General features: G+C 45.6%; 1 protein-coding gene across 4 annotated transcripts in view; it reads left to right on the top strand.

The window, feature by feature from the left end:
• Window positions 1-4,133: 4,133 nt before the first annotated feature.
• Window positions 4,134-16,826, top strand: part of LOC126164138 (carboxypeptidase E-like) — a 453,031-nt gene continuing 440,338 nt past the window's right edge. For all 4 annotated transcript variants that reach the window (XM_049920217.1, XM_049920216.1, XM_049920215.1 and 1 more), the window contains exon 1: window positions 4,134-4,200. In XM_049920217.1, coding sequence (XP_049776174.1) covers window positions 4,135-4,200 — 66 coding nt within the window. In that variant the 5' untranslated portion in view covers window position 4,134. The remainder of the gene's footprint in view (window positions 4,201-16,826) is intronic.

Here is a 16,826-nt window from a genome sequence, read left to right as displayed (position 1 = left end):
CGCGAACTTGTAAGTCATTTTCAGCCAGGTGTCCGGATACTTGTGATCAGATAGTGTATTTTTGTAGAGAAGTGACCTGGCTATGGTCGGAACCCCTAAAAATTAAACAATTTTCAGAATATCGATTTGTTTTGGGGATTTGAATGCCAAAAAGTGTTTTTTTACTTTTTTTTCAAATAGCCGCCATTTTGTGAAAAAATTACATTGTTTCACGTTTCAGAGGTTCTGACCATGTCTACACTCGTAATTTTAATAATTTTTGGTCTGGTCTGTTTTAGACCACTCAGTTACCTGAACCACGTCCACCCGCCTACCAATGCACGGCGTGCATTACGATCTTCAGCGCCATTTTGTTTAATAACCTCCAAATATTTTCGGACAAAAAACATTTTTAATGCAGCTAAAAGGAGATGAAACGTTGAAAATGAGTTCAAAATCAGACGTCTAGACCAGAAAACCCCCTTAGGAAGCGGTGTGATGACGTCACGAAGCAGCCGTTGCGTGCATATACATAAGCAGTTCGCCTTGTTGAGCTTGTTGGAATCTGTAACATATTTCTTAGCAGTTAAAGCCTCCAGCAGTGGAAGACGAAACGATAGGCACAGAATTACGCCTTGGACAACGGCATTATGCCGAGAAATCAAATATCAGCAAAAGGAGAAGCAGTTGTATGAATATCAAGAGCTTAGGTGGCAAGCCTGTACTAAGTCAGAAAGAAAAGGCTGAAAATTGGAAAGAAATATATGGAGCGTATGTGCGAAGGAAACAAAAGTGAAGGTAATATTATAAAAAGAGAAACCGAAACAGATGTGGATGAAATGGGAGATATGATACCACCGCAGTAAGAATTTGACAGAGCACTAGAAGACCTAAGTTAAAACAAAGCCCTGCGGTAAACGGTATTTCTTTAAAGTTATTGACATCCTTGGGGGGGACGTGATAAAACTATTCCACCTGGTATGCAGGATATGCGAAACACGCGAAATACCGCTAGACTTGGAGAAGAATGTAACAAATCCCACCTAAAAGAAGGCACGTGCTGACAGGTGTGAATATTACAGAATCATCAATTTAATAAACCGTGGCTGCAAGGTTTTGACTCGAATTAGTTGCAGAAGAATGGAAAAACTGGTAGAAGCCGATTTCTGGGAGAAATGTAGGAACGCGATTTACGTTAAGAAAAGCAGACGTGCATTTCTAACATGTGCAGATTTAGCGAATATTTTTGACAATGTTGACTGGGATGCATTATCTGAAATTCTGTAAGTATCAGGGATTAAATACAGTGCGCGAAAGGTTATCCAAAACTTCTACAGCAATCAGAGTGCAGCTATAAGACTGGAATGGCTTTTAAAGGTTAAAACGGGGGTTGGGAAGGTTGTAGGCCACCTCCTTTTCAGTTTGTACTTTGAGCAAGAGGTAAAGGAAACCAAGGAGAAATTTGGAAAGGGTTTTAAAGTTGGGGGATGAGAAATTAAAAGTTTGATGTTTGCCGTTGAAGGGCAAATGACTCGGAAGATCAGTTAAAAGGAATGGAAGTATCTTGAAAAGCAATTACAAGATTATGTTCAAAAAAGATGAAACAAGGATAATGAAAGTATTCGAATTAAATCAGGTGATGCAGGTAGAATTAGATTAGAAATGAGACAGGAACAGCAATCGATGAGTTTCACTATCTGGGCACGCTGAACGGCAGTCTTGTTTGACGTGATGTCAACATATTCTTGAGTATTTCCCGAATGGAGGTCCGAATGGAGGACTATTTTACGTCTGGGATATCTTAGCCAAGCAGAGCTGCTTGTTCCTCCGGAAAGGAGGCGGAATTGAATCGAACTTGGAGTGAAACAAATTATGGCACAACTCGACTACAGATGAGGGATCGGTTGGTAGGAGACATACAGAGCTATTAAGAGTAGTCATTTTGGTAACTGAAGCAAAGATGGCCGGTAGAAACTGGAGAGGAATATGCAAGCTCGCCCGGACAGTAGGCAGGTTCAGGTACTGTAGACGTGGCTGGCAGGAGAGCCTTCGAGCACAACACTGTAGTGTGCGGAGCTGCAGCGAACCGCTCTTCAGTCTGGCTGATATTTTCCAGCTCAATGGATGTCTCGAATTCTCCTTAGTGCGATTGTGATAATAATACCTTGTATGCTGGTCTCAACCATACTTTCCTAAGTTATTCCAAATAGAATGGGGACGGAGAGGTTTTTAAGGAAGATTTGAGAAACAGTGGCTTGCATGTACGTAGTGGTTTTCCTGGTTCCGTGATGTTGTTACAAACCTCCAGGGGTGATGTAGGAAGATGAATGTATCAATTTGACGTAAAGGATTGTAGTCCGGAAACGATCGAGGCGAAAGTTTGGCACATCTGACAATGGAATAGATGTACCGGTACTGTTGTTGCTAAGAACGTAGAGTACGAAAGTTTCATAGCTGCTCGTATGGACTGAAGGTGGAAAAAAATGTCCAGTAGATATGGACTTTAAAAGCACAGTTTAAGAGCTAAGGGCACTTGTTCATCGTCTGTACTATCAAACAGATCTCATCTACTGGAGAAGCGCCCACAGCTCTTAAGGTACGCATTTTAGGCCCAATATTTACTGGGCTGCTTCTCCTTGTTTAGGTACATATGCACTACCTGCTCCAGAAAAATAGAAACAAAAGAGCTTGCAGTAGAAGGGATGTGTTTTGGAATACGGAAGGTGGAGTGGTTCGCATTTTAGAGCCCGTGTTTACTATACTTTTTTTGTTTTAGTCGACACGAACAGCTCTGAGAGCTGCCTACGTTACAGTTTTAGCGACAACGGTAGCAGTACATGTATTCCACTGTCAGAGGTATCAGAAAGATTGTCGCTTATAACTTTCAACTCGGTCGTTTCCGGACCAGGGTCCCTGAAGTGAAATTGATACATCTACCCTTCTCCATCATACCTAAATGTTTATAACATCATGAAAAAATCATTCTGTGTACGTGAGACAATGTTTACATTCTTGACATCTGCTGAAATTACGTATAGTTTATATTTGTAAAAGTGGCAACGGCGTTGCCACAGTGGATACACCGGTTCCCGGCAGATCACCGAAGTTAAGCGCTGTCGGGCGTGGCCGGCACTCGGATGGGTGACCATCCGGGTCGCTAATGCTGTTGCCATTTTTCGGGGTTCCCTCAGTCTCGTGATGACATTTGAGGAGCTACTCGATCGAATAGTAGCGGCTCCGGTCAAAGAAAACCACCGTAACGACCGGGAGAGCGGTGTGCTGACCACACGCCCCTCCTATCTGCATTCTCAGCAGAGGATGACACGGCGGTCGGATGGTGCCGATGAGCCACTCGTGGCCTGATGACGGAGTGCTTTTTTGTATCTGTAACACGTAATTATTCCGGAAATGGACATTTAAGGTCATATTTCTAACAACTATTTGAAATTTATTGCATTTATAATGACAAATGAAAAAAAACAAAAAGACGTACAACATACCGATGATTACGAGTAGCGTTTTCCAGTCAATATTGTCGAAACTTTGTCTGAATCTACAAAGGCTGTAAATATTCGTAAGGGTTTTTATCTTCTAAGAGGAAGCGAAAGGTCAGTAAGGCTTCAGATTTTCAGACATTGCTCCGGAATGATAACGAAAGAAAAAAAAGAACAGCACAGCGACGCTTAATAAATGAAGTCTTAGCAGTGATTCGTCGGGCTGTCGGGGAAACGCCGACACGTGACGCGGACTGCGACCTGGCCGCGTGTACGGGGTCTCTCAGATGACAAGAGCTTCTCGGCGGGGCGCGGTGCTAGGCAACAGAGGCCGAAATGGCAGTTCGGACGGGAGCGGATAGAGGGGTCGTCTTCAAATTATTGTCGCCGCAGGAACCGTGAGCGGCGGCCGCCTTCGTGTAGAGAAGTCGGGGAGCGAGTGGGCCGTCGCGGCGGAACATGTACCTGTTGTGCCTGCTGGTGGTGCTCGTTCTGCTGCTGATAGCGTACCGCCACAGAGGCGGCTGACCCGGCCCCACAAAATCCATACGGCGGCCGGGGTGGGGTGTCTGCCTGCGCACGCGCACTGCGGCGGGCGGGCAGCGGCAGGTGTCTGCGAGGGCCGGCCAGTGCTCAGTCAAGTCAGTGCTGCACAGACGACATGGCCGGCCCGCGCGACGCCGCCGCCGCCTTGCTGCTCGCCGGCGCCTGCCTGCTCGCCGCCACGGTAAGCCGGCGCCGCCGCTGCCGCCCACGCTTTGCATTAATGTGGGATAACTTCCAGCTAGCGTCACTGTTGTTTCGCGTTTATTCCAGAGTGTGTCTGTGTATCGGACGAGCGCAATATTTTCGCACCTGGGAGTGAGGGTGCGTGCGCTTCAAGCCGATCGTGATGTGCTCTACTGTTTGAACGACCAGACAACCTGCTCTCGGAGTTATTCAGACTTCCACTCTGTATACGACAGCAGAAAAAAATGATGTTTTTCTTCACTGTAATGTCACCGCACGTTTCCGATAAAGCCCGTGGAGGCCAACTGCAATAATATCGTGGTGCGGCTGTACACCATCGTTTTCACAATAGAGCATGATTGTCCTTCACGTACATCGTGAAATTCTGCTGATGGCAGCATCCTTAAGTTTGTCGACTGTCTCGTAACATATGGGGGCAAATTTCTGTTAGCGATGTGTGTATATATAGACTGAGCGACAAATGAAACTTTGTACCCGGGCCCGGATTCGAACCCAGGTCCGTACTCATTAGGCAGATGATTTAACCAGTACGCCACCCTGGCACAGTGCCTCTGCCCCCCTCCTCAATCTGAATTCCAATTCGTGCCTTAGCCCACTCGGTATCCCCCCTACACTCGAACGGCATTGCAGAGGCTGTCCGACTGTACCGGAGTAGCACTTTGAGACCGAACGAAGAGGGGGGTGCTGTCTGAAAGCCAGCGTAGGTGTTTTAATCAAATAAATTTGCTTTTTGTTCACTTTGTACTCGTCTGGGCCTCCTGCACCGTATATATCCTATAAGGACATTACGTATTATTCTACGATACAAAGACACTGCTGTCTTCGATTATATTTTTTAATACACTAGGCCTATTTAGGCCTGATTGCTATCTTCGTGTTATATGGGATGGATACCGTAAGACATCGATCTGTCAGTTGCTGTTACTGTTGTACTTGCTGCTTTGATATCGGAACAAACTTTGGCTGGAGCAGTTATTTCTGAAATTATTTATTTATCATACAGACTTTCATAATTGGTCAGCTTCAGAAATCACTGTTCCAGCTAAACTTTAACACCTGCTGTAGCTCCACCGAGATCAAAGGAGCATGCTTACACAATAGTAACAGCAACTGAGACACAGGTATCGTACAGATGTCGAGACCACCCGATATAACGTGAACGTGGCAATCACTTTGAATTAGGCCTGCTGTAATAAAAAATATAATCCAAGACAGCAGTGTCTTGGTCTCATAGCTTAATATACAATTTGCTTTCGTTAACGAAAACCCATAATGCATTCTCGCGAGATGACGGATCAGGAATTCGGAGTGGCCACTCTGAACGTGCAGGCAAATGGACACAACTGCGTCGCATCCATTTATCAGGAAACACCTCTTCGTGATATTCTCTAACGGCATCACCACAACAGGTTGGTGCTCCATCGTGCTCGAACTGTATGCCACCCGGCAGTCCCCAACAGATGTGAATAAAGCAGTCACATCATATCGTGAGATACGCAATGCCACCGTCAAAGAAATACGGACTTGCCGAGTGTGTTGCAGACACTGCAGCCCAGATCGTGAATGAGGTGGGTTGTGTTTAAGTTATTCATAAAAATATGGATTTTCTTTACTGCAGTAATAAATGTTTCTCGTTTGCGAAATATTGCACACTCGTCCGACAAAAACACTTTCCCCCTTAAACGAACAGTTGCAAAGACATCGAACATTCGCCCACAAGCCTGATGATGATTTTCTATGGCATTATCACTCAGTTTGTTTAGACACGAACGTTTAAATGCCTTAAACACCCAAATCATTCTTGACACGTTCTTGTAATGTCGAGTATGCAACTCCCAGTTCCTGTGACCCCCTTACGAATGGAGTATTTTTGTCGAACGTTCGACAGGCGCTGCAGCCTCAACACACATTTCCATTTGTGTTTCTGGTCGTTCTGAGCGAGGGGGTGGGGGGGGCTTATCTTTAATGTAACCAATCGCAAAGAGATTATTTTCCCACGGCAAAATTGTTGGCCTTTGGTGGTGAACGTTCTGTCAAATGTCTACAGAACACCTTGAACGACCGGAGATAGGACATTCATATTTACAGGACGTGTGGTGGTTTCGACGTATACAGTGCAGATGGCGTCCTGTGGCATAGCCATCCATGCTGCATTCACTTGGTTCCAAGGTTCATCTGTATTGGTTGGCATTGGGTCACAGCGCTGCACCATTCATTTCACAATATCCCACACATTTTACATTGGCGACAATTCTGGTGATCTAGCAGTCCAGGTCAAAAGGCTGACGTCCTGAGCTACCAAGAAGGCACATGTTTGTGCAGCAACATGTCATTGTGCATTGTCTTGCTGAAAAATGGCGTCTGGGGTGTTGTGCAGAAAGGATATGGCTACGGATCGAAGGCTGTCATTCACTGAGGTCACACTGATCACAGATTAGATCTACACACAAAAATGAAATCAAACGCCTCCTGGAAAAACAATACCCCCTTGCCAAAACTAACAACATAATATCTCCTTCCAGTTTTCACAAAAGAACTATCAACACGTCTGAAAGTACTTTAATTGACCAATAGTAAAAGCCATTGGATAAAAGATTAAAGTACGCTATCGAACCTAGATTCCGCAGTATTGAACAAAAACAACTAATAGCGTCTGCAAAAGCAGCAATAGATTTAGGAAACTTATCTATAAAACTACAGAATGAAATTACTATCAAAACAGGAAAGGTAACAGAAAGAGGGCTTAAAACCAGGGAAAGCTACAATACCGATTCAGATAATAATATGCAAAATTAATGAAAAATTAACGAATAGCAATGCCCAAGCAATTAGATCAGGTAAAGGCTACAGTCTAGTCATCATAAAAAAAAAAAACGACTACACACAACAGTTAATGATTTTTTGGTAATAATGATATCACACAAATCAATAGAAACCCCACAAACTAATTTGTAGGCCAAACCAATAAAACCATATAAGCATGTCACACAAAACATACATAATATGAGAAAAGTACATGTACACCACTGAACCATAGAGCACCAATGGTCCATGGGTAAGAATGTCACACACAACTTACAGAATATGAGAAAAGTACATGTACACCACTGAACCATAGAACACCAATGGTCCATGGATCCACAAAAAATTTGTTCCTGTATGTTCTGTAATACACAATGTTAACAGACCCACATATTACATAAGCAAGAAATTAAACAACCTCCTAAATAAATTTTACACATACAACAAAAAATATACAGTAAGAAATTCTAGAACTATAGCCAAAAACATTAAAGACATAAAAATACCCCCAAATGCAAGATTTATATCTTTGGACATTACTGATGTAAACACGAACATTCAAATCCAGCAAACAATAGATATCATAGAACAAAATCGTAACGCAATCACACCACAATAAAACACAACCAAAAATGCCCAGATACATAAAGAAATGACATTAGACATACAACGAAAAAGAAGAAAAAACATATGTAACCACAACTTATCTATGAAACACCTCAAACAAAATTAAATTATTCCACAAAACCGACATCGCCTTTGCATATCAAAACACATACAGCCGGAAACATAAAATCCACAAAGGCAGCTCTAAATTTCCCATACACAACAACCACAGCGTTTACAAAATTTCGTGTAACACATACCGCAAATTCTACATAGGACAGCCCGGTGGAAACTTCCGGACATAAATGACACACCAGAGAGAGTGAAAACAACCCGTCCACATTTCTTCAACATCTACACGACGTAAAACCCATAAACGAAGCACTATAAATCGTCCATATTATGCAAAAAGGAGCAGTCATGAACATCCTTGAGGAAATAGAGATATATTCACATGCATATAGCAACCCCACAAATTTAATTAGTTACCTGTTCCATTGATCAATCTCACGGTAACTGTTATGATGTGGCATGTGTCAGGTGCATAAGAAAATCACACATGAACCAAGGTTTTTTTTTAAGCTTAAAATTTTTATTCCCCACCCCATCCCCTTAAATGACATAAAATGCATGTATTACACCTATAGGTTTATTCATCTATGGTGTAGAAGGAGTTGTCAAGGAGATATGATTTCAGTTTATTTTTAAAACTGTTACTGATGTCCCTCAGACATGTTATTTCATCTCGTAATTTATTTAAAAGTCTTACAGCAGCATGTTTTACCCCTTCCTGTGCCAAAGACAGGTTAAGTAGAGGGTAGTGTAAGTCATAAACATGAATGTCAGTGTTCATTTAAACTGGTCTATGTTGTTGAGAACAAATCTTATTACCGAGTAAATGTACTGTGAGCCTGTTCCTACCCTTTTAAACACATGCCTACAAGACGTGCGACTGTGAAACTCACATATTATTCTAACCACTTTCTTTCGAGCAGTATATACTTTGCCTAAGTGTTCAGTTACCCAAAATATTATTCCGTATGACATCAGAGAGTGAAAGTATGCAAAGTATGTTAGCTTGCTAATTTCTATATCCTCAAAATTAGCAATTATTGTGATCGCAAAAGATGCTGAACCTATTCGCTTTAGGAAATTCAAAATATGAATTTTCCAGTTAAGATTCTCATCTACATGTACACCTAAAAACTTAGTATTCTGTACCGTGGCCTCTGACTTCTGTTCGTGTGTTATATTTATTGAAGGAACTGTACTCCTTGCAGTAGAAAATTGGATGTACTGTGTTTTTTCAAATTTCAGACCAAGCCCATTCGCGGTGAACCAATCAATAATTTTTCCAAAGACATTATTTGTATTATTTTCTATTGGAGTTTCTTTTACGGGATTAATAAGGATGCTTATATCATTAGTAAACATTGTCAGTTTAGCTTCTTGTTTCAGATAGATTCACATCTATCAAGAAAAGAAGGGGACGCATGATCGAACTCTATCGAACACTTAATGTAATTTCACCTCAGTTAGATGATGTGGAAGACTTCCTTAAATCATTTAAACTATATAAAGAAAACGTTTGCTTCCTGTCCTGTAGATACGACTTGAACCACTCATGTGTTGTTCCATTTATACCTTAGAATTGTAATTTCTGTAACATAATGTCATGGTTCAGACAGACAAACGCACCCCCTGCGCGTCCGGGGATTAGAATAGGCCCGAGGTATTCCTGCCTGTCGTAAGAGGCGACTAAAAGGAGTCCATCCCCCTCACGGGGGTAGTTAGCGCCTGCGTCCGGAGACGGACGGTTCCACGACCTATAATTGTGGTCTTTTTGGTTTTTCACTTCTCGTTTCTTCCTTCCTTTTGTTGGTTCCTTTCTTTGCTCTTCTCCACCTCACTGTCTTCCTTACTCTTTCCCTTGACTTTTCCTTGCCTTCTCATTGCCTTCTTCTCCTTGCCTTCTGTCTCCTTGCCTTCTCATTGCCTTCTTCTCCTTGCCTTCTCATTGCCTTCTTCTCCTTGCCTTCTCATTGCCTTCTTCTCCTTGCCTTCTCATTGCCTTCTTCTCCTTGCCTTCTCTGGTCTCCGCCTCGGCGTTTGAGACAGTCTGTCCTCTTTCTCCCTCTCTCTCTTCTTTTTCCTCTTCTTCCTTCCTCCCTGTGCGTGCCTGAAGGCCGACCCACGCGTTCGCACGCGTAGCCGGTGACGGGGTAACGCGTAATTCCCCGCCCTGGGTAGACATGTAAGGCACGCGCGTACCCCCTGGTAAAGGCCAGGCCCGGGGAGGGGTGATTGCCTGAGCTGATACCTTCTGACCATGCCGATTGGTCCCTCCGTCTGTTTCTCGGGAGGTGTGACCTGAGGTGTAAACATTCACCTAAGGCGGGAGTGCCCTCTGAGAGGGTCCCCACAAGGAAGGAGCGCGCCATCGGAGACGCTGGCAATCATGGGGGATTCCTCCGCAATGGATTCTACTCCATCTCTCTCGACTTCTGCCCAAAAACGGAAACGTGACCAGCCACCAGTGACAAAAATACTACCGCCTGCCCCACAGTTCCTCGTCGTTTCTCGATCTGAGGACGGAAAGGATTTTTCCTCTGTCAACCCTTTCGTTATCCAGAAGGGCGTAGATGCCATAGCCGGATCTGTCAAATCTTGTACCAGGTTGCGTAACGGTACCTTATTACTAGAAACTGAGAGTGCCTTTCAGGCACAAAAACTGCTTCGGGCCACACTCCTGTACATGTTCCCTGTCCGGGTGGAGGCCCACCGAACTTTGAATTCGTCTCGTGGTGTAGTCTACACTAGCTCCCTCGACGGATTGACTGACGAGGAGATTCAATCTTTCCTCGCTGAGCATGGCGTGACGGCTGTCCATAAGGTCATGAAAAAGGTCAACAATGACCTTGTACCGACCCGGACACTTTTCTTGACCTTCGATAGTGTTAAGCTGCCATCGCGCATCAAGGCGGGCTACGAGGTTATTTCTGTTCGCCCCTATGTCCCGACACCTACGCGCTGCTACCAGTGTCAGCGTTTCAATCACACTCGACAGTCTTGTTCCAATGCGGCTAAATGTGTCACTTGTGGCAGGGATGCCCATGAGGGTGACTGTCCACCTCCGTCTCCTCGTTGTGTGAACTGTCAGGGTGACCATGCCGCATCCTCCCGCGACTGTCCTGTCTATAAGGAAGAACGCTGTATCCAAGAAATTCGGGTCAAAGAGAAAGTGTCCACCTCGGCTGCTCGCAAGCTATTGGCTAGTAGGAAGCCCGCGCTGCTCCCAGCGGGGAAATACAGTACTGTCCTCGCCTCTCCTCGGACTACCAGGGAGGTGGCAACCCAGACATGCGATCTGACCTTCAGCACCACGGTCGTCCGTTCGGCCAGTGCTAAGATCGCGCGGTCGACGTCTCCTCTTCCTCCCATCACCCCACAGACACCAGCCCCTTCATCAGCTTCTGCTAAGACGAAGACCCCGAAGTCAGATGCACGGGCCTTCAAGAAGGAACCATCCCGTGCAGACTTCCTACGTACCTCGACCTCCCAGCCTTCGACCGGTACTTCCACCAAACGTCCTTCCAAAAAGGCTCATAGGAAGCACAGTTCTCCTTCTCCGCCACGGCGCATTTCTTCTCCTGCGCCACCCAGCGGTTGCCGCCCCAGGCCGTCATCCGTTTCGCCTGGCCGCACCGCTGGTAGCCGTACATCTGGCCGTTCACCGGCGGAGGAAGCTCCCCCTCCCGGCCATCCTCCCGAGATGGCCGATGAACCTATAGACCCAATGGACGATGACTGTCCGCCTACTGATAGCGGCGGCAGTGCTCGCTCGAAGCCAGGCCCTCAGCGGCCTTCGAGGTGACCCCTTCTTTCATCTTCCTTTTCTTACGATGGCACTTATTCACTGGAATATTCGCAGCATTCGCTCCCACCGAGAGGACTTGAAGTTGCTGCTCCGCTTGCACCGTCCGCTCGTCGTAGCCCTCCAGGAAACGAAGCTACGCCCATGCGATCAAATTGCCTTGGCACACTACACCTCTGTGCGTTTTGACCTACCCCCTGTGGTAGGTATCCCAGCTCATGGAGGGGTTATGTTGCTGGTCCGGGATGATATTTACTACGAACCCATCACGTTGCACACCGGCCTGCAGGCAGTTGTCATCCGCATTACTCTCCCCACTTTTACGTTTTCCTTTTGTACCGTTTACACTCCATCGTCATCTGCCGTTACCAGGGCGGACATGATGCAACTTATTGCTCAGCTACCTGCGCCATTTTTGTTAACTGGAGACTTCAATGCCCACCATCCCCTTTGGGGTTCTCCAGCATCCTTCCCGAGGGGCTCCTTGTTAGCAGACCTTTTCAACCAGCTCAATCTTGTCTGCCTCAATACTGGCGCCCCTACTTTTCTTTCGGACACATCTCACACCTATTCCCATTTAGACCTCTCTATATGTACTCCCCAACTTGCACGCCGGTTTGAGTGGTATGCACTTTCTGATACATATTCGAGCGACCACTTCCCGTGTGTTATCCATCTCCTGCAGCATACCCCCTCTCCGTGCTCCTCTAGTTGGACCATCTCCAAGGCAGACTGGGGGCTCTTCTCTTCCAGGGCGACCTTTCAGGATCAAACCTTCACAAGCTGCGATCGTCAGGTCGCACACCTCACGGAAGTCATTCTCGCTGCTGCTGAATATTCCATCCCTCACCCTACTTCTTCTTCACGTCGCGTACCGGTCCCCTGGTGGACCGCAGCATGTAGAGACGCTTTACGTGCTCGTCGACGTGCTTTACGCACATTTAAACGCCACCCTACAGTGGCGAATTGTATCAATTATAAACGATTACGTGCTCAGTGTCGTCGTATTATCAAAGAAAGCAAGAAAGCCAGCTGGGCTGCTTTCACAAGCACCTTCAACAGTTTTACTCCTTCTTCTGTTGTCTGGGGTAGCCTGCGCCGGCTATCTGGCACTAAGGTCCACTCACCAGTTTCTGGCTTGAAGGTCGCGAATGACGTCCTTGTGGCCCCTGAGGATGTCTCCAATGCCTTCGGTCGCTTTTTCGCAGAGGTTTCGAGCTCCGCTCATTACCACCCTGCCTTCCTCCCCCGCAAACAGGCAGAGGAGGCTAGGCCACCTAACTTCCGCTCCTCGAATTGTGAAAGTTATAATGCCCCATTCACCATGCGGGAACTCGAAAACGCACTTGGCCGATCACGGTCCTCCGCTCCAGGGCCTGATTCTATTCATATTCAGATGCTGAAGAACCTTTCTCCTGCGGGTAAAGGTTTTCTTCTTCGTACATACAATCGCATCTGGATTGAGGGACATGTTCCCGCATGCTGGCGCGAGTCTATTGTTGTCCCGATTCCTAAGCCGGGGAAGGACAAGCACTTGCCTTCCAGTTATCGACCTATCTCGCTTACCAGCTGTGTCTGTAAAGTGATGGAGCGAATGGTTAACTGTCGATTGGTTTGGCTACTCGAGTCTCGACGCCTACTTACCAATGTACAATGTGGATTTCGTAGGCCCCGCTCTGCTGTTGACCATCTGATTACCTTGTCGACCTTCATTATGAATAACTTCTTGCGGAAGCGCCCGACCGCGGCTGTGTTCTTTGATTTGGAGAAGGCTTACGACACCTGTTGGAGGGCGGGCATTCTCCGCACCATGCATACATGGGGCCTTCGCGGTCGCCTCCCTCTCTTTATTCGTTCCTTTTTAATGGATCGACAGTTCAGGGTACGTGTGGGTTCTGTCCTGTCAGACACCTTTCGCCAGGAGAATGGGGTGCCACAGGGCTCAGTTTTGAGCGTCGCTCTCTTCGCCATCGCGATCAATCCAATAATGGATTGCCTCCCAGCTGATGTATCAGGCTCCCTTTTCGTGGACGATTTTACCATCTATTGCAGCGCGCAGTGTACACGTGTCCTGGAGCGCTGTCTTCAGCGTTCTCTTGACCGTCTTTCCTCCTGGAGTGTCGCCAATGGCTTCCGTTTTTCTGCCGAGAAGACGGTCTGTATTAACTTCTGGCGCTACAAAGAGTTTCTCCCACCGTCCTTACGACTCGGTCCCGTTGCTCTCCCAATCGTGGAGACAACCAAATTTTTAGGCCTTACATTTGACAGGAAACTTAGCTGGTCTCCACATGTGTCATATTTGGCCGCCCGTTGTACCCGTTCTTTAAATGTCCTCCGTGTTCTCAGTGGTATGTCGTGGGGAGCGGATCGAACCGTCCTACTTCGTCTATATCGGTCGATCGTCCGCTCCAAGCTGGATTATGGGAGCTTCGTATACTCCTCTGCACGGCCATCCATCTTACGCCGCCTCAACTCCATACAACATCGGGGTTTACGACTTGCGATCGGAGCATTTTATACTAGTCCCGTAGAGAGTCTTCATGCTGACGCTGGCGAATTGCCACTCACCTACCGGCGCGATATACTGCTTTGTCGGTATGCCTGTCGGCTACTGTCAATGCCCGACCATCCGTCTTATCGTTCCTTTTTTGACGACTCTCTCGACCGTCAATACGGGTTGTATGTCTCTGCCCTGCTACCCCCTGGAGTTCGCTTTCGTCGCCTCCTTCAACACCTGAATTTTTCACTCCCTGCAACCTTTCGAGTGGGCGAGAGCCACACGCCACCTTGGCTCCAGGCTCAGGTCCGCGTTCACCTTGACCTCAGCTCGCTCCCAAAAGAGGTTACCCCCGGTTCGGTCTACCACTCCCGTTTTTTGGAACTTCGTTCGAAGTTCATCAACATGACTTTCATTTATACAGATGGCTCTAAGACCAATGACGGGGTCGGGTGTTCCTTTATTGTCGGGGCACAAAGTTTCAAATACCGGCTCCATGGCCATTGTTCGGTCTTCACAGCTGAGCTCTTTGCCCTCTACCAGGCTGTTCTTTACATCTGCCGCCACCGACATTCTGCTTATGTCATCTGCTCCGATTCCCTGAGCGCTATCCAGAGCCTCAGTGATCCGTACCCGGTTCACCCTTTCGTGCACCGGATCCAACGCTCTCTTCAGCAGCTGGTGGACGTCGGTTCTCCGGTTAGCTTTATGTGGGTTCCTGGCCATGTCGGTATCCCTGGGAACGAAGCTGCATATGCCGCGGCCAAGGCTGCGGTCCTCCAGCCTCGGACAGCTTCTTGTTGTGTCCCTTCGTCCGATTTTAGCAGGGTCATTTGTCGGCGCATTTTATCGCTGTGGCATGCCGATTGGGCTGCACTTACAGACAACAAGCTTCGGGCCTTAAAACCTCTTCCAGTGGCTTGGACGTCCTCCTCACGCCCTTCTCGGCGGGAGGAGGTAGTTTTGGCCCGGTTAAGAATTGGACACTGCCGGTTCAGCCATCGCCATCTGCTGACGGCTGCGCCGGCGCCGTTCTGCCCATGTGGGCACTTGCTGACGGTTCGACACATTTTAATGTCCTGTCCAGATTTTAACACACTGCGTCTAGATCTTAACCTGCGAAGTACTTTCGATGCCATTTTAGCGGATGACCCACGAGCAGTTGCTCGTGTTCTTCGTTTTATCAATTTGACAAACCTCTCTAAGGACATTTGATGATGCTGTTTTTTAATCCTATGCTTGTCAGTCTGTCTTTTATCGTGTTTTCCCTTTTAGTTGTTTTAAACTTGTGCCTCGCGGTGCATTCTTAGAGTAGTCAGGGCGCTAATGACCATTGAAGTTGTGCGCCCTAAAACCACAAAAAAAAAAAAAAAAACAGACAAACGCTTGGGATAAGTCACAGAAAATTCCTATTGGTGACATTTTCTCAGTGGAGCAGCATATTTGAAATCCAAATCTGGTATCCCATTGCTGTTGAGATGGCTAACCCTCTTCAGTACATTACTTTCTCGACGGTTTCTGAAAAATGCTGTAAGCAAGGTTACTGACTGGTAATTTTTGTCATCTGTGGTGTCACCTTCTTGTAGAGAGGCTGGACCACGGCATATGTTAACCTGCCCAGGAAAGTACCTTGAGTTAGTGACGCATTACAGAAGTGACTCAGGACATCAGTTGTAACTACTCCAGCAGAACATTTATTTTTCAATGATGTAATGACTTTCTTTATTTCACAAGAGATTGTTAGATGAAAATTAATCTGAATAGGATTTCTGAAAACTGACTCTTCCATGTACTGCTTGGCTTTTTATTTTGAAGTGAACAAACCGACCTAACGGACAAAAAGTGCATAGAAAACTTTATTCACATTACAAAGCAAAAAACCGGTAAAGTAATAAATCAGAGGCACTAAATGATACATATCCATAGTAACATCGATAACAACCTGAAGAGTGTACAACGAAGACATAATACCTAGAAAACATCACACATCATAGACAACAAAAAAATATTACAAAAAAATAAATTGTAACATAAAAACCACAACTAAAACTAAAACAAATTCCTGGCAAAAACAACTAGAACCAAACCTATAAAAATAACAATAAAAAAACCGAATTTCTGCGCATCACTTACTTATAATGGAAACAAGGTAAACATATGATCCACTGTCACCCAAACTGTCAAGAGAAAAATAGCGTGTGTAAAAACTGACTAAAGTCAGACATAAATCTCCAACGTACATCTATGGAGAAACTTAAAATTCTAAAGAAAGTTTGGACATGGCAGCAACGATATTACATGTAAGGTAAAAATACCAAACGAACGTATTAGAACATTTCTGATCATAGTTATTAAGACCATCACTTATTTATGTATTCACAGAGCACATGATGGTGACATTATGATGAAATGGGCTCATCGTGAGTAATTTATAAAACAAAACCCATTTAGAGAGCAGTGGAGCTGTCTGATATTCATAATAATTTCTGCAAAATATACTAATGTACACATTCTGTGAATATGAACGCCCTACCTCTAGTTGTTCAAGGTATTCTGTTTCTTTTCTGAACATGAGTGTATATCAGCACCCACAACAACCAGAAGCAAGAATACATTAACATCTGTGTAATAGATAGACGGTAACGGGACTTGGTGATCACTCTGCACATTAATGCAGTACCTTTTAGGTATTCACATGGAAAACGAAACAGAAACATTTTTCATTTATTTATCCACCTATTTTGATCGGCGCCTCCAGGCCGTCTCTCACTTCTAACTAGTAACTATTTACTAGTGTAAGGACTTCAGTCAGTAAATAAGTAGA

The sequence above is a fragment of the Schistocerca cancellata genome, chromosome 1 (genome assembly GCF_023864275.1).
Source record: "Schistocerca cancellata isolate TAMUIC-IGC-003103 chromosome 1, iqSchCanc2.1, whole genome shotgun sequence".
In the NCBI taxonomy this organism is placed as follows: domain Eukaryota; kingdom Metazoa; phylum Arthropoda; class Insecta; order Orthoptera; family Acrididae; genus Schistocerca; species Schistocerca cancellata.
The sequence above is the reverse complement of the archived record's forward strand: the minus strand, read 5'-3'. Positions and strand labels throughout refer to the sequence as shown.